General features: G+C 37.1%; 2 protein-coding genes and 1 pseudogene across 3 annotated transcripts; 2 read left to right on the top strand and 1 right to left on the bottom strand.

Moving 5' to 3' along the window:
- Positions 1–1,742: 1,742 nt before the first annotated feature.
- LOC126786810 (probable anion transporter 5) lies at positions 1,743–4,302 on the bottom strand. Of its 2 annotated transcripts, none has more exons than XM_050512741.1 (2): positions 4,176–4,302; positions 1,743–3,679 (listed from the first exon to the last, which is right to left on the bottom strand). In XM_050512741.1, the coding sequence occupies exon 2, from the start codon at positions 3,441–3,443 to the stop codon at positions 2,115–2,117; it is 1,329 nt and encodes a 442-aa protein (XP_050368698.1). In that variant the 5' UTR covers positions 3,444–3,679; positions 4,176–4,302; the 3' UTR covers positions 1,743–2,114. The 2 variants fall into 2 exon arrangements, with proteins under 2 accessions (XP_050368698.1, XP_050368697.1); XM_050512740.1 differs by lacking the exon at positions 4,176–4,302 and adding an exon at positions 4,063–4,159.
- On the top strand, positions 4,231–16,570 carry LOC126787267 (SUMO-activating enzyme subunit 2-like; annotated as a pseudogene).
- A 2,419-nt stretch (positions 16,571–18,989) lies between these two features.
- Positions 18,990–22,093, top strand: LOC126787991 (nucleolar GTP-binding protein 1-like). The gene is made up of 3 exons (XM_050513927.1): positions 18,990–19,121; positions 19,401–21,445; positions 21,762–22,093. Exon 2 carries the CDS (start codon positions 19,415–19,417, stop codon positions 21,434–21,436), a length of 2,022 nt encoding a protein of 673 aa, XP_050369884.1. The 5' UTR covers positions 18,990–19,121; positions 19,401–19,414; the 3' UTR covers positions 21,437–21,445; positions 21,762–22,093.
- Positions 22,094–23,883: the final 1,790 nt, after the last annotated feature.

The following is a 23,883-nucleotide window of genomic DNA, read 5'->3' as shown; positions in this document are numbered from 1 at the left end:
TACTCGTCATCTGGTTCATCCTGGGTCAGCACATAATAACCTCCAAAGGTGACTGATATGCAATACTGCTTCAACTTTTCAGACTTGAGACTTTCCTCCAACGGTTTTGCTCTAGTTTTGCTCCTTTTCCTCACCAATGCTCTTCAAACCTGTAAAACACTAAACTAAGTAAAAATGACTATAAACAATTAGAATTAAACATATATATCAAGGGTAAGAGGTATACAAATATAGCAAAATATGAACTCATCAATCACTGGAGAGTTTGTTAAAATTAATTATTCTAATCCAGTTTTCTGCTACATCAATTAAGTTCTTCTGACCTGACGAGGTAGTGACTAGTGAGGCTTCTTGTATGCCCTTAAATTGTGGTTGTTTAAGTTGTTTAGATCTAGTTATAGTCTTTTACTGTACACAGTATGTTAGATTGGTTAGATTTACTTTTTCCTTGCTATTTAGTCTTCCCTTGTATCTTGTAATCTTCACAACTGAAATACAATTGGAAAATTCTCCAATTTCATCTTCTACATTCTCAGTCCATATTTCAATAATAGATTAGTTGGCAGAGTGACTCTGCCATCTCAGGTTCTTATTCACCTCAATGTGCAGTATGTGGGTGTTACCTCTAGTGTGTTCATGCATTGTATGGATACAGCATACATTTTACTAGTATAAAAAATGTTGGGTTTAATCTTGTTTATAGCAAAAGTTTGTATTAGGATAATCCTCATTTGACAGTCTGCTTTGAGGTCAGTTTGGCATCCAACCTATGTTGCTTAAAAATGAACAATTTTTGGTTTGTATGCATATTTCTTTTTGGGGGTTGAAAGATTAAGAACATAGAGAAAAATAGATTGATTTCATTTTTTTTTTGGTGTTTTTTCTTTCATCTTTCAGGGAATACTGGAATACCAAAACTCCCGGAAATTACCATTGCATATGTTGTCACACTCCTCTTTTTGAGTAAGTAGTACCTATTCATTTTCATGTGTTACAGTATGTTCTTGAAAGTTTGGCGCACTCACATCAGTTCTGTGTTCATTTCATCAACTAAATTTGATAGTGGAACTGGTTGGCCATCTTTTTTTTTTTTTTTGAGAAAACTGGTTGGCCATCTTATTACCAGCCAATTGGAAAACAACGTGAAGTCCAAGTTAGACTTGTCCCTTATCATCATGCATCGCCAGGAAATTCTTTGTGCAGTTTGTGATGCTCTTGGCCATGTCTTTGATGACGGTCCACCACCAACAGGAAGGCGATATTGTATAAGCAGTCAGATTTCTGTCTGTTTTTTTTTTTTTCCTTTTGCTGTCTATATGTTTAATTGACTTCATGCAATAAACTATCCCCTCAGCGCTTCCCTGAAACTGAAATCAAAGTGAGCAGACGCCTCTATGCACGCCACGGTGCCACCCTTTTTGGTGCTCGTCACAGTTGCAGAAGTGGACGTGCCTCACAAATTGAATTATACTCTGAGATTGTGAAGTAGCTGGAGATTGGAGTCTTGTTCACGAGATAAACAACTAATATCTATGTTCGTGAAATGGCTATGAGTTCATAATGTTATAATGTGAATATATGGGCATTGGAATTTGCCAGCGAATATAGAAGAATTATAGGTGTATAATCTACATTCTTTGGTCTCAATGTTACAGGCGTTCAAATTTATAAAGTAAGCGAGAGTGAAAGGCAGATGAAAATGCAAAAGCGGCATTGTTTCTAACTACAAAAGACAACTGCAAAATTAGAAACCTTATTTCTTTCTCTTGGAGAAACATACAGTAATATAACAGATCTCTCTCAGTTGGTGCAACTGATCAACTGATAACGATTCCTAATAAAACCCTCAGACAGTCGGGCTTAAACAATAGCAGTAAAATGAATTACATGCTGAAAGGAGTGAATAGCATGCGATGTAAATCATGTAACCTCATCACCAAGTATAGCTGACTATTACAAAAGTTCATATGCTTTCCCATTATATGCCTACACTAAATCAGCAAGCTCACTGCACTGACTGTAAATTTAACATCCAAATAACAAACAATCGTCAATTCATCATCCAAATACTGTCGAGGAGCTAGAAGAGAGATTTGCGATAAGGCTTGCCTAACTCACTCAAAAATTCTCTCCCCTGTTGAGAATAGTAAAAATACACAAGAACTGAAAATGCAGAGCAGACCCGGAATTAAAAACACCAGTCTCCAGCTCTCTGGACTTGAAAGACTCGAATCAGCAGTTCTTGCAGCTTCAAGAAGCTTGCCAGTTAGATCAACTCCAATAATGCCAGCTAAGGTACCAGCAGTGTTTGAGACTCCCATTACAATACCTGCATATCTCGGGGCAATATCCAAGTGATTTACTGCAAAGCCAGCCCTCCCAAGTGCCAAAAAACCAAGAGCCACCGATGAACAAAAGACAGCCCCATCAGAAGTTCGGAAGATGGGAATTGCCATCAATGCAAGAGAAGCAACTATGAAACCAACGGTGTTCAAGAACTTGCGAGTATAAGTAACAGAGAGTATTCTCTTGGTGACTAAGTGGTCAGCTACCCACCCACCTATATTTGAGAATATAAACATGTTGAAATACGGCAACATCTTAGAAGAACCCATTTCCTGAAGGCTAAGCTGGAGGCCTAACTCAAAGTATGTTGGCAGCCAGTTCATCAACACATATAAAGCATAATGGAACGTGAAATTATTAACCACGATTGCCCACACTGGCAAACTGAGTAAAATTTTCTTCCATGGGATTTCGGCAGTCCTAGTGATACTTCCTCCATTCTCTACTTTCAACTTTTGGTTTCTACCGATCGGCAACAAAGATTCCCCAAAACCAGCAGCTGTTGCTTTTGGATGTTGAGAGGAGGGTGGATCACTGGCATATTTGAACCACAGCAAAGACCACAAGCCACCTAATGCTGCCTCCACAAGAAATACAGATTGGGGGCCTCTGTACTTTACAATGCTTGGAATGAGAAGCATTCCTGCAGCTGCTCCTAGGTACATACCAGACGTAGTCAGAGAAACAGATCTAGATCTTTCATGAGGTGGAACCCACTGAGCAAGAACTGTGTGAATTGAGGGGAAAATGAAACCTTGTGCAACACCCACAAGCAGCCGAGCCAACACTAAGACAAAGACTCGATTGGGGTCTAGGGGCACTAACGCACACGTAGCTGACCATAACACAAAAGAAAGAAGAAGAACCTTCCTTCCCCCAATCTTCTGAGCTGCCCAACCTCCAGGCACTTGTGACAGAGCATAACCATAATAGAATGTCGAAAGAATTGTGCCTTTACTCGACTGGTTTACCCCCGCAGCATCAGCAGCAACTGTATATGCAATCGAAAAACCCACCCGTTCTATGTAGCAAACAGAGGTACAGAAAAAGGTCAATATGACGATCAAGTAGCGCTTAGGAAATTTCACCATCGTCATACTTCTCCTCTTGTGACATCTATGGGTATTTACATCGCCAAATTGTCACCAATCTTTTCAGTTTTCCGCACAAAAGTTCAACAACTACCTTACTCTCATTAGCTGCAGCAACTACGGATAATGTGTTCAGATGAATACTCTCGAGAGCTCACTTTTCACCTAAAAAGTGTTTTGGAGACGAAGTGCAGCAGCTTCACTAGCATTACATATCAAATGTGGCGATAAGCTGATGAAATCTATAAACAAAAAGAAGTAAAGTAAATGTAGAGTTTAGTTTAGTTCAAAACAACCTTCACTATATCAAGTATCCAGCAGTGTATATGATATAACAAGAACAACTACACCGTTGAACAAGATGACAGCTTGAAACAAGAGAAGACAACAACAAAACTGCGGGAACAGCACATCGAAATACACAAACAGATATTCCGAGTAAGATATAAACCAGGATGAATTTTCAAGAGAAGTGAGAAATGGGGTAGAGCATTGACTAATTTAGCTAGAAGATCCAATCTCAAAATTTTCATGTTTATACACAAAACAACCCAACAATTTTTCAAACTAATCAAAGTAATGCACTCCAAATCACAAATAAAAAGATGGAAGAAACGAGAATTACCATCAAGAATCGAAAGAAATGCAGCAGCAGATGGACTCGAAGCATAGATAATGGAGATTTCGTTTACAGTTGAAAATAGAAAGATGAAGAAGAAGAAGAAGAATCAAGGGTACCTGTAGAGCAACGGGTGGAATGGGGGTTGATTCAAGAAGAGAAGCAATGAGGTGAATGGTTGACGAGGCAGTGAGAGTTGAAGAGGCAGACGAGATCTCAGAGCCGTCACCAAGTAGAGAGAGAGAGAGAGAGAGAGAGAGGGAGTCGTCTTTCCTTTTTCGGGGGGTTTTAAGGCCATCTCAGTTTGGCTGACTCGTAAATTAAATTAGGATAAAATCATAAAATAAAGGGGGGTTGCGGAAAATAGTGGCAGCACACAAAGCTAACATTTGCTTGGTCGTCTCTCTCTCTTCTGTATTCGAAAACATTGGCTTGGTCTTTGTATTTGCATCGTCTAGAACTAAGATAAAATATTAAACTTCTGAAATTAAATAGATAATATCAATTTCACCTTAGCTGCCGTCTATTAGAGTGGTGACATCCTCAAAATACTTTTACTTTGCGAAACTATTGCATCTTAGGAAGATTTGTGCATATTATTTTTAGCGTTGCTAGAAAGGCGGCCCTTCTTCACTGCTTATGGTAGAGTAAGAACTAGGCTACTTATATTAGCAAGAATAACACTCTTTTAGTACTTGATTTATATCTGCTTTGTGTCTGTTGACTAAAATTGTGCACGTAGTGAGCGAAAATGTCACTCAATATAATTTCACTCGTATTCATATGGTGAATAGAGTTTTAATTATTTCGGATTCGACCCATTCAAGAGAGAATGTGTCCCTTAATTACAATATCTTATTTGTAGGAAAATGTCATTTGATTTCATTTATGAAGAAACCAAATATGTGGGATGTGTGTTTGTTTGTTTTTGCGGCTGCACTCGGAAATTTGAATGGGTTGCCTACGTATCTTAAGAGAGGCATCAAGTCACTCGTAGTTCGAGAATTCCAATGCATGAATAACACGTTTGAAGACTATGATTTTGGAATGGGAGTAGTGTTTGGGACCAATTTGGTGTAATTGAACCAGGGACTGGATTTTATGTTTAGAATGCTGGTTTAGAGTCGACTCAAAGGCCACCCTCAAGTATAAGGGTCAAGTTATAGTGTAGTGGGATTGTGAGTAGGGGATGTCGTACCCAAGGGATTGGAAAAACTCTCTCTAGCTAGGATAACCTAAGGGATGCTAGAAGAATATGCAAATGTACAAGTCATAAATCAAGGCTCACAAGTAAACTCAAATTCATGGTGGATATATGCAAGATGGTGTAGGGATTTAAATTTGTTTCAGATGTGGAGTTACTTCTAAAACCTAAATGACCACTTAAAATGTAAACGAGATGTGATGAAATGGATGGAAGTTAGGACTTAAGGTTTCCACCTCTAGCTTCTCTTGTGAACAATGATGCTACTAAACTGAATGATGACACTCTAACTAGCCAATTTCTCTCCTTGTATCCCTCTCGGGTATGACAAGGGACAATTGTCTTTGTTGGTATCAAGCAACCCCTCTCGCGTGTAGTACTTAACTACTCAACTCATGCATATGAATCCGGTTAAGTATCAAATGCATTACCATAAGTGCATAAAGTTTGGAGATGAAGAAATCATGAAAACCAACCATGCTTATCTCTAAGTGATTGTAGTTCACAATTATAACATGCACATATGATATGCTATCATGCTTCAAACAACTAAGATTAATCAAGCATTAATCATTTATCATGTCATGGCAAACAATCATACACAAGTCGATTAAGTTTAAGCATGAATGTTCAACATTTGAACTAGCATATTAGAGTGATAATAAAAAGTTCATCAAACACAATATTTATATCAATGTCATACAAGATTAGCTAGGGCTTTCACCCTAGCCCCAACAAATTAACTACTCACTCATAACCAAATACACAAGCTTCAACATGTTTATGAACATCAAAATAAAGAGAGAGTAGAGAGATGACTAGTGAATCTCAAGTTGAAGATGATGTGGATGAACTCATAGAGGTCTTGACATGGTGGTGATAAAGGTTGTGGTGATGGAGATCCTCAAATGATGCTAGACTCCTCTTCTTTCTCCTTGCTTGATGATGGTGTATGAAAAATAGTGGATGATGAGGTGATGAAACTTGGTGTTTTTAGAATAAAATGGGTAGATGAAAAACTTCTTTGTCTTTCTCCATTTTCTTCTCTTTCTCTTTTGGTGGTGGTGGTATTGGAGGTTTTTGTAGAGGAGGATGGTGGTGGAAAAAGTAGATAAAAGTGAGAGATAATGGTGTAGTGAGTGGGGTGGTTGGTTATGGAATAAGTAGATGGTCATGGAAGAAGTTGGTGATAAAGAAGGAAGTGGGTGATAAAGAATGAAGTATGTGATAAAGAATGAAGTATGTGATAAAGGAGGAAGTAGATGATAAATGAGGAAGTGGGTGATAAAGAAGTGGGTGATCATGGAAGAAGTGGGTGGATGGCTAGATAATGATGGACCTAGAGGTGATGATTATACTCAAAATTAAATTAGATTTTTACATGAAATATAAGTGTGGATTTTTAGACAATAGAGACTCATGATTTTTGTGAGAAAGAGAGAAAAGTGATGTAGTTAAATCCCAATTAAAAAGATAAGATCTAGTCGTGATAGAACAATGTGAAATTAACCGGAAAATGCATGGCACCACCAAAAGTGGTGGTGCTCAGCCATAATAGTGCCGCTAAAAGTGGTGGTGCTCAGAAAATTGCTAGGACTTTTTCTCTTCTTGTTAAGATATTCTACAAAACATAGAAATGAATTTGTCTAAATTAAATTAAGCACATAGAATAAGTAAATTTCATGTTTTAGAGCACTAGAATATATGAGAATTATGATCCAACACCGAATGCCAAAACATTTATATTGTTTGTTTCCCTCTTTTCATTTCCCTTATGAATTTCATTTTCATAATCTACTGTTTGCTAAGTAAGATCGAGTATGTTGAATTGTAGATTGATATGGACACTATAGAAGACCCAGTGACATCAATAGACAATTCTTCTTTCGACAATCAGTTGTTGGGAAATACAAGGCCACTATAACTAGTCCTATGATATTGTTTGTTTCTATTTATTCTATGCGGATTCAAAATTCATTTGAATATTTTTGATAGATTGTTTGGCGTGTTGTCTTGAAATTCACATAACCATTACTTCATACAGTGGAGATGGTAAGGACCATCTTTTTGATGCATACTTCTTTTCACAATTTAACCTTGTTTTGAATGGACTTGACAATTAAGATACCAGGCTATATGTGATACGCATGTGCTGGAAATTTGATGTTCCTTTAATCCAAAGTTGGACTGCTGGGTTCCTTGGATAGGTGATTTATTTCTTTAAAATTGATTTGCAAAACCTTATTAATCAAAATAGCTTGGTACTTTTCACTATGTAATGGTTAAGATGTTGTTTGTCTGCTTTTATTTTTCAAAAAAAGTTTTAAAACTTTTTTGCTTTATACTTAGTTGTTATGTCAAGTCTTATACTGGAGAGTTTCTTGAGAGTTGTGTATTGAATTATTTAATAAAGATCTCTTTGACCAGAGTTTATGCAGTCAACTACTTTTTCTCAATCAAACGTATTCATCTCTTTTTCTGAAGTTCATGAGCTAAGGATCACAGTAGTATCTCTAATGATAGGATGCTATGACATTGAAGATTATATGTCCAGTTTATTCACTTTATAGACTCACATCAACCAACACTATGCCATCATCATCTTCTTAGCCATCCTCCAGCCAAATGGATGAACCACATGTTCTATTTTTTTTATCTCTCATTCTTTATGTTAGTCCTTTGAGTGGAAATAACGTAATTTGTTTGACCAGTGTTGAAGTTTCACTACTTTGATTGCTCTATTTGTCCAGGCATGTGTTTTATAAGAGGAGGGGGGATGCAATTTTTATAGTGCACCTTGATATATTATTTCAATCCTTTTAAACTATTGACTCTGGAAGCAAGTGACCGTATATGTGAAAGGCAAAATAGAATGCTATGAATGCCAACATATACCTTCTTCCAAAAATACCATGTCTGCACCATAACCAGTACTCATTCAAAGGTATTGAGACTTGGTTTTTTTTCTTGATGCTAAGTTTTTAAGTTTGCTTATGTTCTTTTTCTTCTTTGTCTATGAGTCTCTATTAGCACCCGTTGTATTAAATATCATAATTTTTCTTGATAGTGAAGTTATGTACATCCTATGAAATAAACTTTCAAATGTACTCTAAGAAAGATATTCATGTACATGAGAGACAAAAAATTTATTGGGAATGGGCCCTTAAAACAAAAATACTTTGTTCAAGCTGGATTTAGCACCCAACATGTAGAGAATATTTATTACTGTTTGGAGGGATGGTTATTTGCCACGAAATCCATTATTTCCAGGTGTCCCTATTTAATGGATTCTAATATTTGAATTTAGAGTTTATTCACTGCATTGTATGGGCGAAGGAGCTTGTCTTTGCAAGGTTGTTTGGGAACATGAGTCAGGCCAATGATTTGAATGACCATTCCAGTGATGGTGCTAGCTCATTAAAATAGGCAGAAGATGTTTTTGATCATAGGAAAGATGAAGACTGAAGAAATATGGAATCAAATGAACTGAAATAAACAAGAACTTGAGAGATACAAATTTCAATGACTAAAACAGATAACTTCATTGATCTTTTCAATAAGATAGACGTGAAGAAAGAATTAGGACAATGCCTATGTTCACTTGAGTTAATTAAGTCAGTGGCTCATATATATATATATATATATATATATATATATATATATATATATATAACAGATGATCGATCGAACTGTTGTGCCTCACACAACCATGGCCATGTTCTCTGTGATGATTATGTGCAGGCATGTTACTGCTATGAAAGTTTGATCTTCATCATTGTTGTGCCTCACATGGCTGCATGTTCTCCCTCAAGCTGCACGTTCTCCTCTAGTACTCCCCCTCAAGCTGGATCGGGGGAGTCTCTTGATCCAAGCTTGGCAAGCAGACGATTAAATTGGGTTGTAGACAAAAATTTTGTGAAAATATCTGCCAATTGATCATAAGATCGAATGTACGTAGTTTGAAGGACCTTGGACTGCACTTGATGTCGTTCCTATTAAGCTTTCCCGCCTTAAGAGAATAGGTCATGTTCGCCCCGCCTTTAATGAAATGACCATTCTTTTGCATATAAATGCCTTTAGTGACAGTTCCTTTCAAATATCTCAAAAGTCGTTTAACAAACTACAAGTGAGTGGATGTGGTAGCATGCATGAACTGGCTGACCAAACTAACAACATAAGAAATGTCAGAACGAGTAATGGTAAGACAAATAAGCTTCCTAACAAGTCTTTGATACACAGAAATGTCAATTAAAGCTTCTCCTAGATCATCAAGTTTCAAGTTGCTAGGAAGTAGAGACTGAGCAATGCTACTGTCCTGCATATTAGCTTCTTCCAAAAGATCCACAACATACTTCCTTTGGTTTAGAAACAGTCCAGAAGATGAATGATCCATCTCTATTCCAAGAAATTACCTTAGAGAATCAAGATCTTTAATGGCAAATGTGGAATGCAGAGTTGATTTAAGAGACAGAATCTCATCCTGATTGTCTCCAGTAATGATCAAATCAAGCTTAGAATACCAAGCTCTTGGGGATTGTTCAAGCCAAATAGCTTTATGCAATTTCCAGACAATACCAAGTTCATTCTCTATCATGTCCTAGAGGTAATCTCATGTAAACATCCTCCTCCAAATCTCCATGTAAGAAAGCATTTTTGACATCCATTTGATGAAGAGACCAACCACTATTGATAGCTACAAAAAGTAAGACTCTTACATTATTCATCTTTGCCACAGGTGCAAAAGTCTCCTTGTAATCCACTCCAAATGTTTGAGTGAATCCACGCGCCACCAATCTGACCTTGTAGCGTTCAATAGTGCCATCTGAGTGAAACTTGATCTTGTATATTCATCGAGCTCCAAAAACTTTGTGACCCTTTGGAAGTTGAATAAGACTCCAAGTTTGATTATCATTTAAAGCTTTTAACTCTTCTTGCATAGCATCTCTCCATACTTGTGACTGATTTGCTTCTTCAAAGGATTTAGGTTCTCTAAAAACACAAAATTGATTTAGAAACACAGAGTGAGAGTGAGTTACCTTGTTAAGAGTTGCAATATTCCCAAGTGGATGCTTTGGAGTATACGTTTCAAAACCCTCAAGTCTAACATTAGGTTTCCTAGTCCGACTAGGATACCTTCTTTGAGATTGCTCTTGATCTCTTACATCATTACTTTCACCAGTATATTTATCTACATTATGATCAGTATTGTCAACATCATGCTGGCTAAGAGAGGGATTAGATAAAGTCATGTGATCAGAAGAATAACTTGATGAGGTCTGGCCACTTTGTTCATCATAAACCTCTCCATTTTGCTCATCTGCAATATGATCAACATTGTGTTGTTCTTCACTGATAATAGATCTTGGTGTAGCAATATCAAACAAAAGCTCCCCCTTAAGATCATTTTCCTTGGACTGAAAAAAAGAGTGAGACTCATCAAACCTTACATCTCGAGAAACAATCAACTTTCTGGATGAAGGATCATAACACTTATACCCCTTTTAGGATGATGAGTAACCAAGAAAAACACATTTAGATGCTCTCAGGTCTAGTTTGTCATGATTGTGTGCTAATATATGAACATAACAAACACAACCAAAAATTCTCAAATGATCAATGTTGAGTTTTCTTCCTTTAAGAACCTCAAATGTTGACTTGAATTCCAGGACTCTACTAGGTAATATGTTGATGATATAAGCAGCAATTTGGATTGCTTGAGACCAAAAACGTTTTGGAACATTTGCCTGCAACATGAGAGCTCTTGTCTTCTCCAACAAATCTTTGTTTTTCCTTTTGGAAACACCATTTTATTGTGGTGTTCCCACACAACTTGTTTGATGAAAAAATCCTTGATCACTTAAGTAATTTTGCATAACTTTGGATGTATATTCAGTGTCATTATTTGATCTTAAAATGCAAATGGAAGAAGCAAAGTAATGTTTGACAAGGTTGTGAAAATCTTGGAAACATTTTTGTACTTCATTCTTATACTTCATTAGATAAACAAAGGTTGTTCTTGTGAAATCATCAATGAAAGTTACATAGAATCTATAACCATCAAATGAATCAACTCTTGCAAGACCCCAAACATCCTAGTGTATTAATTCAAAAAGCTGAGATGCATTGGACATAGAATTGGAAAATGACAATCTTGTAGACTTAGACTTGTGGCATGTTTCACATTCATAAGATTGCTTACTAAAACTCGGAAAAAAAAAAGACATAACATGACTTGAAGGATGAGCTAGACGTAAATGCCATAGATGTTGAGAGGATAATTCTACAACAAGACCTTGAGAAAGACTCGAAGAAGACGAAATGTAGTAAAGGTCATTAAGATAGAATCTTTCACCAATCTTCTTCCCTGATACTCGATCCTGAAAGACAATATTAGTTGTTGAGAAGATTGCAAGGCAATCTAATGAGTGAGGAATTCTTCCAACATAGAAGAGTTTAAATGAAAAAGATGGAACAAACATAATATTAGAATGAATGTGACTCAAGAATAACTTAAGCTTCCCTATTCCCAAAATTGGAACCTTTTTACCATTTGCAACAGACACATGAGAAGGTGTTTCAAAAACATGTAAGTCACTCAAGTTGGTAGCATTATTAATCATGTGATCAAAGGCACCTGAATCTACAATCCAAAAATCATTATCTTTGCACACATCCAAAGCAGTTGAGATAACACAAATGATACCTAAAATTTCTTCTTGTTGAACCAGATCACCTTCAACAAGGTAGCCTGCAACCTTCCCTAACATTGCAGTGGTGTCTCCACCTTGTACATTCCCCTGCCTCTGCTGAACAAATACTGCAAACTTATTAATGAGAGTAATTGGGTTTGCAGTATAGTTAGGCATCCCTTCTGCAGCTGAGAGGCAAACTTGATTTGCCTTTGGAGTGAAGACAGGCTTAGACTGTCTCTTTGCATCATGAAACTTGTTTTTTAGCTCAGGGTGAAGAATCCAGCAAATCTCTTTAAGGTGACTAATACCTTCTCTCTCAATCTTCTCACAATGAGTGCACTTGAGATCAGGCCGTCTTCCTTTATAAGGTCTACTAGAACTAGCAAAAGCTCTTATTTCAGCAACCTTCTCTATCTCATGACTAATAGTTAAATCCACATTCATTACTTTCTTTCTAGTCTCCTCTCTCTGAATTGTGTTGCAAACATTTGTAAAAGTAGGCAGCTCTGATGACATTAGAACATGGCTTCTCAGATCTTCATATTCTGAGCCAAGACTAGATAGTAACTCAAAAATTTTGTCTTCCTCAATCCTCTTTAAAAGAGTAGCACGATCAGTAGTAAAAAGTCTCTAGATTTCTAACTCATTCCATTTCACAGAAAGATTTCCAAGATGCTCAATGAAAGTAAGATTACCTTGTTGAGTCTCTGCAAGCTCCTTCTTGATTTGAAAAACTCTAGCAAAGTTGTTTAGATCACCATACAAACCCTTGATTGCATTTCACATGCTCAGTGCCGAGTCCGAGTATTGAAAGATCTGCACCATCTTTGGTTTCATGGAGTTAAATCATCCAAGCTCTGATGAGTTGATCTTGAGGTAACCAAGCATCATAATCTGGAGATGAAGCTGCAGGCTTCTTGATCTTGCCATTGATGAAACCAATCATCTTTCTTCCTCCAATAGCAAGAGTCATGGCATTAGACCAGGAGATATAGTTGAACTCATTCAACAAGGTAGATGTAAGACGCAGGTTTGTATCTGTAGATTCAGAGTTAGAACCAGAAGAGGATGAATCTGAAGTAGGACCAGAAGAATTTCCTCCAGTCATCTTTAAATTATATGAGAAATAAGATGAATCTTAAGAAGCAGAAGTAGGTCCTATGAGGATCACTGCTCTGATACCATGAAGAAATATGGAATCAAATGAACTGAAATGAATAAGAACTTGAGAGATACAAATTTCAATGACTAAAACAGATAAACTTCATTGATCTTTTCAATAAGATAGACGTTAAGAAAGAATTAGGACAATGCCTATGTTCACTTGAGCTAATTAAGTCAGTGGCTCATATATATATAGAAGATGATCGATCGAACTGTTGTGCCTCACACAGCCATGGCCATGTTCTCTGTGATGATTATGTGCAGGCATGTTACTACCATGTTCTCTGTGATAATTAAGTACAGGCATGTTACTGCCATGTTCTCTGTGATAATTAAGTACAGGCATGTTACTGCTATGAAAGTTTGATCTTCATCATTGTTGTGCCTCACATGACTGCATGTTGCTGCATGTTCTCCTCCAAGTTGCATGTTGATGCATGTTCTCCTCCAAGCTGCACGTTCTCCTCCAATAAAGACATTGAGCAGTATGGAAGAAGAATATATGATCATATATTTGGCAATGATATTGAGGTAGCTTTGTCTAATGAGGACACAAGGAAGAACTGCAATAAACCAAAGCCCATTTATAGTAGGGATGCCCTCCCTAATCTCTCGGCCGTTAAATAAAGATATTATATCTCTATCATCTATTTTCCACAGGTGAATACCGAATTCAAACTTTCTTCTTTTATTAGTTTTTGTTGTTGTCATCTGGGTCTGCAGGAGATTGGGAACATGACTTTTATAAAGATGATCAGTTAGTTGTAGTATTTGTTACTGCAGTAGCAAACATAAGGGCCAAAGCTTTTGGAATCCCACTGCATTCTCTGCTTGAAGCTAAATAAATTCTTGGTAACATTGTCCCTACTATTGCAACAACAAATTCAATTATTGTTGGGTTGATTGTCATTGAGACAATCAAGGTGCTACAAAATGACACAAAAAATTATAGGTGTGTACAATAGCAAAATGCAATTATTGTGTTTAGTATTGCTGAGAAGTATGTTCCTTAGTTTCTCTACATAGTTTGAGTTTTTCTAAAGATTCAAGCAATCAGTGTGTTTTTGTGGTTTGTAGGACATATATAAAGAAATTCACAGTTGCAGATGTGTGCACCGTCCGCACGGTGCAGATTTGGCAATTTTGGCGACCGACGACGCGTAACGACGACACGGATGGTGAGGGCCGGCTCCCCCCTCCTGGCGCTCCTGTTTGTGCCGGCCGGAGTTTCACAGTACACAAAAACTTGAAATTTTGATATTCCGGTCACCGTGGGCCAGCGCTGCAGCTCCAGCCGGCATAGAAATGAATGCCGGGAAGAAAGGAGCATATGCGGCATCATCCGCGCCATCGTTGAGCGTTGCCGGTCGTCGAAATCGCCGAATCCGCACGGTGCGGACCGTGCAGACATTCACAGCAGAGATAGACTATATATATATTTCTTAATTTTGCTTATATATAGTATATGAACACCATTGAACGCACTCACACTTATGCAAATGCTCTCTTAAAACCATATTTCTGGGCATCAAGGAGATGATCAATGGGGTTCATGCTCACGTACATGTTAAGGAAAAGATTCTTCTACCCCATAAGGACTGAGAAGTTATCCATGTGATTTGGTATTGTTTCGCTGGCATTTGCATTTATTGCGTGGTTCGGTATGTGTATATGACTAAGGGTGGTGTTATTAACACACCATTTTTTTCTATTAACACCTTTTCTCACATGATTCTTATAAAAGATGATGTCATCAATACCATTTTATGTGGAATAGGGTGTGTTGATGACAAAAAAGGGTGTGTACATCACCCTAGGACTAATAGAATCCACTTTTAAAGTTTAAATTCATTTTAGCGTTTTCTTGTCTAAAGGAATATGATTTCTACACTTGCAAGTTTTCCGAAAACAAGTCTTGCATTGTTTAATATCTGGATGCTTGTTTGGTGTGTGTGAATTGGAGAAAACTATTTTAGACGTGTCAAATTTTAGAAGATGGTGTGTTTTTGAAATGAGTCCAGAAAAGTTTGTGTTGTGAAAGTCTTTTAATTTTACTCGTTTTGCAACTCATTTGATCTACCCTGATTCGGTCAAACAGGATGATTTATTGTCTGGAACATCCATAAAAAAAGATGTTGCTCATGCCAGTGAAACCATTTGAACCTAACAAGTAGTGCTATGCATGTTCGAAGGTATGCAAAATGCTTTTTTCTGAGTTCTATCTTTGTTGGTCTCTTCCCTTCATCTGAAGTCAGATGGGCATGTGCTTATGCTATGTAATTGGCTTTGAGCAGGCACCACTATCACTAGAGATCAATACTAAACATGTAAAATTGTGGGACATACTTGAAAAGGTAGCTAAGAACAAGCTTGGAATGAGCTCTCCACTCATTTGGCACGGGGAAACCCTTATTTATGAAGTTGGTGGTGACCTGGATGCAGCTGGCATAATAGATTACGAATCAAACCTTGATAAGGTAAGGTTTTCATAAAGTCACTTGCCAAAATCTGCTCACATATAAATTAATTTATTGAAGAATCTCGTTTACATTGTGAATGAAATTTAGGTGTTGTCTAAGTTTCCTTCTCCAGTTACTAGTGAATCCATGCTGTCAATAGGGGATCTTTAGCAGCCCTTGCCCTTCGATATCAATATCAAACACAGGTTTATTTATACTTAATTATTTTTTAATCAACTATCAAGCTTGACAGCTTGCTACATGCATTTTTCTGGGAGATAAAGTATTTCTTTTTCTCATTCGTTGCTAGAATTAATATTATGTTTGAAATATGTGATCTTTTTCGAACTGCATAGTACAATGTTATGCAAGATTGTTGTTGTCCTTGTGTTACTTAAGATTGTCAAAACCATTTGTTGCGGCATTGTTTTTGTTTGTTTCTCCTCCAGTTAAATATGGTATTAAGGCTTGGTTATTTGTACAAAATAAAGCTGATCTCTTCTTTGTACAAATTGGTTTGAAGTTTTTCCATTGGTAAGGTCTAGGTAGTACTGTTTCTATTTGAAGTGATTAAAAAAAAAGAGCTTTTGTTTATGTGTGACAAATATTGGTCGGTACATTTGGCAGCATCATCCTTCTGTATTTTATTTGTTATTGGCATCTAAAAATGGAACTGCAAACAAACAAGCTTCAAATCCAAAGAACTAAAGGCTGCTGGAGGTGCTTCTTCTACTCATCTGGTCATCGGAGGAAAAGGATGTCAGATTTGTGGTGATATCCACCACCACACCGTTAATTGCCCGTTATTGGTGTCTGCTCCACCTAGTTTACTGTTGGCCCTGACTATATGGTAGTATGTGCCACATGTGCAATTGTGCTTGTCCAGCCTATTTCAAAATTTTGTTTCATGTGCAGTTAGCAGGGAGGACGAGTGGTGGAGGCGTCTAGTGTTGATGGGATGTATCGCTATGACCAAAGTGAAGATTTCGATCTAGTTTCACCTTGTGAATATGAGGATGAGTTAATGGACAAAGACAACACACACACACACACCATAATAAATGAACACTTGATATATAGTTAAACACCCTTGACATATAGGAGTCCTCAATTGCTTAACAATTGCACGAGTAAGACTTGGCAACAAGATGCAAGTATGCATGCCCTCGTTCGGCATATGGTTATGATTACTTGTAGCATTGCAATCTTGTCACCTAGTTCATGTCATTAGATGTGGTTTGGCCATGCTCATTTACAAACTTGCTCACATGTCGGCGATTAAATTTATTATGAACCCTAAATATATATCAGATATATGAAAAATGCTTTACTCAATTATTGTTACAAGGTTTTCCATATGCCCGGGTTGAGAGGAGTCGTGGCTGAAACTAGAAAACTTCACAAGTTCACAACTACATCTTTATGTAGTTGCTCTCAAGTTTCGAAATCTCCCTGATATTTCTGATATATCATTCGATATCTCTTAAAAAAAAGATATATCTTAGGAGTAAATATCTTATTTTTTCCCGTATTTGCGATATATCTCCGATAACATAAAATATCTCCGTTATTTATTCGATATTTACGATATATCTGATATATCTTCGATATTTTGGAGAAATATCCGAAAAATTTTATTTAAATTTTTTTTATCTCAACTTGAGGATGTCTCTGACTCTCGAAGATGAGTTTTTGATTAATTAATCACCTCGAGAGATATCAAAAAGAAGATTAGAAGAGTAGTCCCTCAATCGACTAATTTTTAATTTTTCATAAAAGAAATATAAATGAGGAGTGAAGGGTAAAGTCTTAACTCTTAAGAGTCAAGCTATATCAGTGACAAGTGCTCTCCTTGAGCTCAATGATAAAATTGGCAACCTCCTCCACACGTCGTAGAAAAGACAACTATTTTTGGAATTGATGTAAACAAGGTATCATCTAATGAAGTTAGAGATCCGGAAAATAATTCTGATAATGTTAGTGTGTGGGGCGACATAGCAACTCTAGATAGTTCAAATGGTGGTGGTGGTGGTGATGGTAGTAGTGGAGATGCAAGGTTTGAATATGAATAATCTTATGTAGGTGGAGGATTTGAGCAGTTTACTTGTGAAATTAATTTTGATCATGCTACCCAAGATGAGGATCATGGATCTAGAGCAGATGGTCATAGTGTGCAACAACAGAATAGGTGCGGGAGGAGGACAAGAAGAGCCATTGATGATCAAAATATTACATCTGATGTTACTTTAGTTGCCTTAAGTTTTAATTCTATATTGATAGAGCACAAAACATAGTGGGACGTAAAACGAATCACATGAAGTCAAACTATCTATCGTATTTATGATTATGATTAGTTTGGAGAAGTATATGATTAATTATCAAGTTGGATTTATCCTTATTATCCCATTCTTGGAGAAACTATCGGCAACTCGAAAGAGATATATGTCTATCATGTTAACCATTACAATTCGTACTATATGGCTCGCATGTCTTGAGCATAGTATTATAGTTTTGTTGACCAACGTGCATCTTTTCAAGCACCTAGAGGCTTTTTGGGTACTAAATAAAGTTAATAATTTTATATATTTATATGTAATTTAATAATAAATAATTAAATAATTTTGGAACATGAACGATATATTTTTTCCAATATCCCCGATATATCTGGTATCTCCTTAAAAAAATGATATATCTACCGATACTGATATTTTAAACCTTGGTTGCTCTAAACATTGCGATGATGTTGTTGAACTGTGAAATATTAATGTTGAGGTTTTACATAGTGCTAAACATGTTGTGATGTTGTTGAGTAGTCATATTTAGTTTACTCATACCAGTTGTGAAACTGACCGGGTTTGTGTTTGCAATCCCAGTGTACCAACCAATTGTGCAAGGGGTAGTGTTGCAGGTAGTATGTAGTTGTAGTTGGAGAGTCGAGCAGCTAACAACAATATGCTGTTTTGATTTCAGTTCTTTTAGTTACGGTGAGACTTGAGTGGAATCTTACAACTGCATTTATTTACTTAAGTGTAAACAGTGAGTTTGGATTCAAGTTGTAACTGAGTTATTTGTTTGAACTCAGAATCGATATTCAACACTTCATTCTGTAATCAATTTCTCCATTTACATTTTCATTCTAAGTTAATAAATGTGTTATAAGATCTAAGTTCTAAGTTCACAATTACATCTTCATATAGTTGCCCTAAAGCCTAAACCCTAAAACGTAATTTTTCACATGCACTAGGTATACGGATGACTGATGAACCGGCCGGTGACTTTATTGAATGATCGGAAGGGTCCAAGGGTTATGCCATGAATACTTGAAAAAATAATGGATAATAAAACTAAACATGAAAGCCAAACCCGAGTAACCAAATGGAAACGAAATGGGTACTGCCGACCCGACCCGACCCAATTGCACTTGAACTAAAACCCTAAAGCCTTCATCGTTCATATATAAGCCGACTGATGCCTAAACCCCTTTCTTCTCTTTCCCCAATAGAGCTCTCCTTTGAGCTCTCCAGGCCGCGCCTCCCCGTCTCTCCTGTAAGTCCTTCTCCACCCTTTAAATCTTCTTTTCATTCTTCTTGTTTTTATATGTTTCATCTGCTATCAATTATGTTATGTATAGGATTTGTTGACATACTTTCTGACCCAGAAAGATCTGGGCTTAAGCATTTTCTCAGTGGGTTATGTGTCTAGGGATTCTGGGTTCATTGAGAAATCGACTTTTATGCAGTTTTTATTGTGATTATTTGAGAATTGTATAGTTTAATATTTCGGGTTTTGTTTGGTGTTTAACTGTAGATTCTTTTGTTGAAACAGAAAGATAAGTAAAGATGGTGCAGTATAATTTCAAGAGGATGACTGTTGTTCCCAGTGGGAAGGACTTCATTGATATTATCTTGTCACGTACCCAGCGGCAGACACCAACAGTTGTCCACAAGGGTTATGCCATCAATCGCCTGCGTCAGTTTTATATGCGCAAGGTCAAGTATACCCAGACAAATTTTCATGAGAAGCTCTCTACAATCATTGATGAGTTTCCTAGGTTGGATGACATCCACCCTTTCTACGGCGATCTTCTGCATGTTCTCTACAACAAGGACCATTACAAGCTCGCTCTTGGTCAGATCAACACTGCGAGGAACCTTATCTCCAAGATTGCTAAAGATTATGTCAAGTTGTTAAAGTATGGTGATTCACTTTACCGATGCAAGAGTCTCAAGGTCGCTGCTCTTGGCCGTATGTGCACGGTTATAAAGAGGATTGGCCCTAGTTTAGCTTATCTAGAGCAAATTAGGCAACACATGGCAAGGCTTCCTTCAATTGACCCAAACACCCGCACAATATTGATCTGCGGCTATCCCAATGTTGGTAAGAGTTCTTTCATCAACAAGATCACCAGGGCTGATGTTGATGTACAACCATATGCTTTTACCACAAAGTCACTCTTTGTGGGGCATACGGATTATAAGTACTTGAGGTACCAGGTTATTGATACACCTGGAATTTTGGACCGACCATTTGAAGACCGTAACATTATTGAGATGTGCAGCATCACAGCATTGGCACATTTGAGAGCTGCTGTATTGTTCTTCTTGGACATCTCTGGGTCATGTGGTTACACCATTGCCCAACAAGCAGCCCTTTTCCACAGCATCAAGTCTTTATTCATGAACAAACCATTGATTATAGTCTGCAACAAGACCGATTTGCAGCCATTGCAGGGTATATCCGAGGAAGACATGAAGTTGGTCACAGAGATGAAATCTGAAGCAATGAAGACGGTAGGAAGTGAGGTCACAATTGATGATGGGGTACTTTTGACCATGAGCACTTTGACCGAGGAGGGTGTTATTTCTGTAAAGAATGCAGCTTGTGAGAGGTTATTGAATCAGAGAGTTGAGCTGAAGATGAAATCTAAAAAGATCAATGATTGTTTAAATCGATTTCATGTTGCAATGCCAAAGCCGCGTGACCAAAAGGAGAGGCCTGTATGTATACCTCAGGCCATTTTAGACGCCAGGGCTAAGCAAGCAGCTGAGAAGGAAAAGAGAACTACTGAAAAGGATTTGGAGAATGAAAATGGCGGTGCAGGTGTATACTCGGCCAGCTTGAAGAAGAATTATATCCTAGCTCATGATGAGTGGAAAGAGGATATCATGCCTGAAATTCTTGACGGGCACAATGTGTTTGACTTTGTTGATCCCGATATCTTAGTTAGGCTTGAGGAGTTAGAGCGGGAAGAAGGAATCAGGCTGGCAGAGGCGGATGATGATAATGTTGAGATGGGTGGAGCGGAGTTGACTCCAGAAGAGAAGAAGACATTGGCTCAAATAAGGAAAAAGAAAAGCTTGCTCATTCAACAACATAGAATCAAGAAAAGTACAGCTGAGAGTCGACCTAAAGTACCTAGGATATTTGACAAGGACAGAGAGTTCACATTAAAGAGAATGGGAAGGCAGCTGTCAGAGTTGGGAATTGATCCTACCAGGGCGATTAACCGAGCCCGCAGCAGATCTGTCTCTGTGAGGGGTCGAAAGAGAGAGAGGTCAGTTGACAAGGGTGATGCCGAAGGTGACAGCATGGATATGGATGTGGATACACCCAGCAAGAAGCTGCGCGCTATGTCTAGGCCACGTTCAAGGTCAAGATCAAGGGCACCTATTGATGTTGTCCCTGGTGATGGCTTCAGGGACTCGGAACAGAAGTCTAAAGCACTAGACAAGGCCCGCAAATCTGTGAGGGACAGAAACAAGAATGCCAGTAAAGGAGAGGGAGATAGAACTATTCCCAATTTGAAACCAAAGCATTTGTATTCTGGAAAACGCTCAAATGGAAAGACCCAAAGGCGCTAAGTATCTCAGGTATGTGCTGTATGACACTGCACTATCCTTTGGTGTATGCATGATCTGAGTATGAGATTTGATCTCAGAACCCTTTGTCCAACAAAATAACATCCCTTAAAGCAATGTTCTAATGCTCAAATGTTCACAGATGCATATGAAATGCTTGAACTAGCTATACTCCAAGATTGTGAAGAGATCATACTATATTTAATTCTATAATCACCAGCTTCAAGTTTTTTTTTAAATGTTTTCCCAGAGGAATGCCTGGAGACATTGATTATCATATCATGTTTCACAATTATGAGGTATTAAGTCGTGTGTTTTCTAATTGCAGGAATCTTTTGCAAAGAATGTGGACTTGTGCTTTTTGGAAAAGAGTTTTCTTGTCTCATTTCCAGTTCGGTAGACTACAGAATGAGAGGGAATGAGAGTGCGAGATGATGTCAACAGAATTATCATTTTCCTTTTATATTTTATTGTCTTATTACCTGTGCAATTTTTTATTGGAGATATGCTCTAATGATATTACTACTAGTGTTTTTCTACTCTTTGAATGTGAACTTTGGATCACATTTTTTATAATTTTGAAGAATTTGTTTCTTTTTATCAGAGATATTTCGATATATCTGTAGTCTTCAGATTATACAATCGCAAAGTTTTGGGGTATTTTTCCTTTTCTTTTCGTTGCTATTCGTTGTGCCTGCATATGATTTTGAATACCAACCATCAATTTGATCTGAATTGAATCCTTTACTATAAATTCTGGATCTTTATTCGGCTTTGGAAATTGAGGAATTGAGTCGTGGAGTTGTATCTTTTTCACTTTGTTTTTTTGTGTACATTGGCTATTGATTGGGACTGGGTTATTTTATTCGTTCCTGGATATTGATTGTTACTGGCTGCACCATTCAGTTATATTTTCCTGGGAATTTGGAGGGATTATGGGTGATTGGGTTCACCCAGTTAGTTGCTTTGAGATGTAAGTCCTCTGTCATGCTTCGGTTGTGGTTTGGTTTGTTTCTGCATGTGTTTTTGAGTTGGATTTAGATTGGATGTTATGTTTTAGTGTAAGGCTATATATGATGATGTTTTTAATGTTTGTTAGAAACCATTAAAGAACTATTGTTATGTTCCTGTTTAACGTATTAGGTCTCTTTTTAGAATTTCAAAGGTGGCTTTAGTTTTAGTGTATTTTATTATTCTGCAGTAGGATGATGGGACTGTGTTTCATGAGTGGCTAATTTCAATTATGTGAGGCCTCCCACCCCTCCCATTTGAATTTATATCACAATTCCTATTATTTTGAATCTTTTTTCAGCTTTACTAATTAATTACAGAAATATTCTACTCCAGCTAAGCTAAATTGACAAGGTCTGTGCACAGAACCATTTGTAGTGGTTTCAATGGTTTTCCTATTTCACTCACATTCTCCTGTTGCTATCATGATTGTGTTTCTTTGTCAGTTTAGTATCGTAAGGTAGTGACTGTAGTGTCATGGTTTGCAGGTTTTAAAATCGTGTAGTTAAATAAACAAATTTTACATTATACTTGTAAACATGAAAGGGGTAGCGACGGAAAGTACACTCCAGATAGTGGGAGACCTATGTGTGATCTAGTGTTGGCAGGTGATGAATTGCCTGGCTGAGAAGTTATATTAAAGGTAAATTCCTCCTATGGTACCTGATGTATGAAAGCGGACAATTTGGTACCTAAAGTTCTCAAATTTAGGTCATTTTGGTACCTCTATCAATTTTGATCATATTTTCAGGGTTATTTCCGTCATTCTAGTCCTAAATTTATTAAATTCACATTTTTTTTTATTTCTTCTTATAATTGCCTTTATTTGGAGATAATTAAATTGATATATATACTCCACTTAACATCTACTTCGCATATATCGAAAATAATTTTTTTTCTTAATATACTTATTGTATCCTAATTATTTTCTGCAAATGAAATAAATTGCCTTTATGCAATTGTAATTTTTATCAATTTTTTTAATTACTTATAATTAAAATTAATTTAGATTGATAGCTACATTATGAAAACTTATATACGTAAATCATCACAGATACTAAGTGGATGAGTTATCAAATTTTTAGTGATAACTTAGAGGCAATTTGGAGGTATTATAAAAAAATGAAGTAAAGTTGAGATAAGATGACGGAAATAACCCTGAAAATATGGTCAAAATTGACATAAGTACCAAAATGGCCTAAATTTGAGAACTTTAGGTACCAAATTGTCCGTTTTCATACATCAGGTACCAAATTGTCCAAGTAGCCAAACATCAGGTACCATAGGAGGAATTTACCCTTATACTAACTCATACAGTTCCAAATAGCTTCTAAGACCAGTCCAAAGAGACCGACTCCTCTCCACCTCATCCTCTGTAACATCCTCCGGACATCTCGTTAACTGCGTTTGGTTACCTGCCTGTGCGAATCCAAGCAAAC

This window comes from Argentina anserina, chromosome 3 (assembly GCF_933775445.1).
Source record: "Argentina anserina chromosome 3, drPotAnse1.1, whole genome shotgun sequence".
Taxonomy (NCBI): domain Eukaryota; kingdom Viridiplantae; phylum Streptophyta; class Magnoliopsida; order Rosales; family Rosaceae; genus Argentina; species Argentina anserina.
This window is presented reverse-complemented; position numbering and strand designations above follow the sequence as displayed.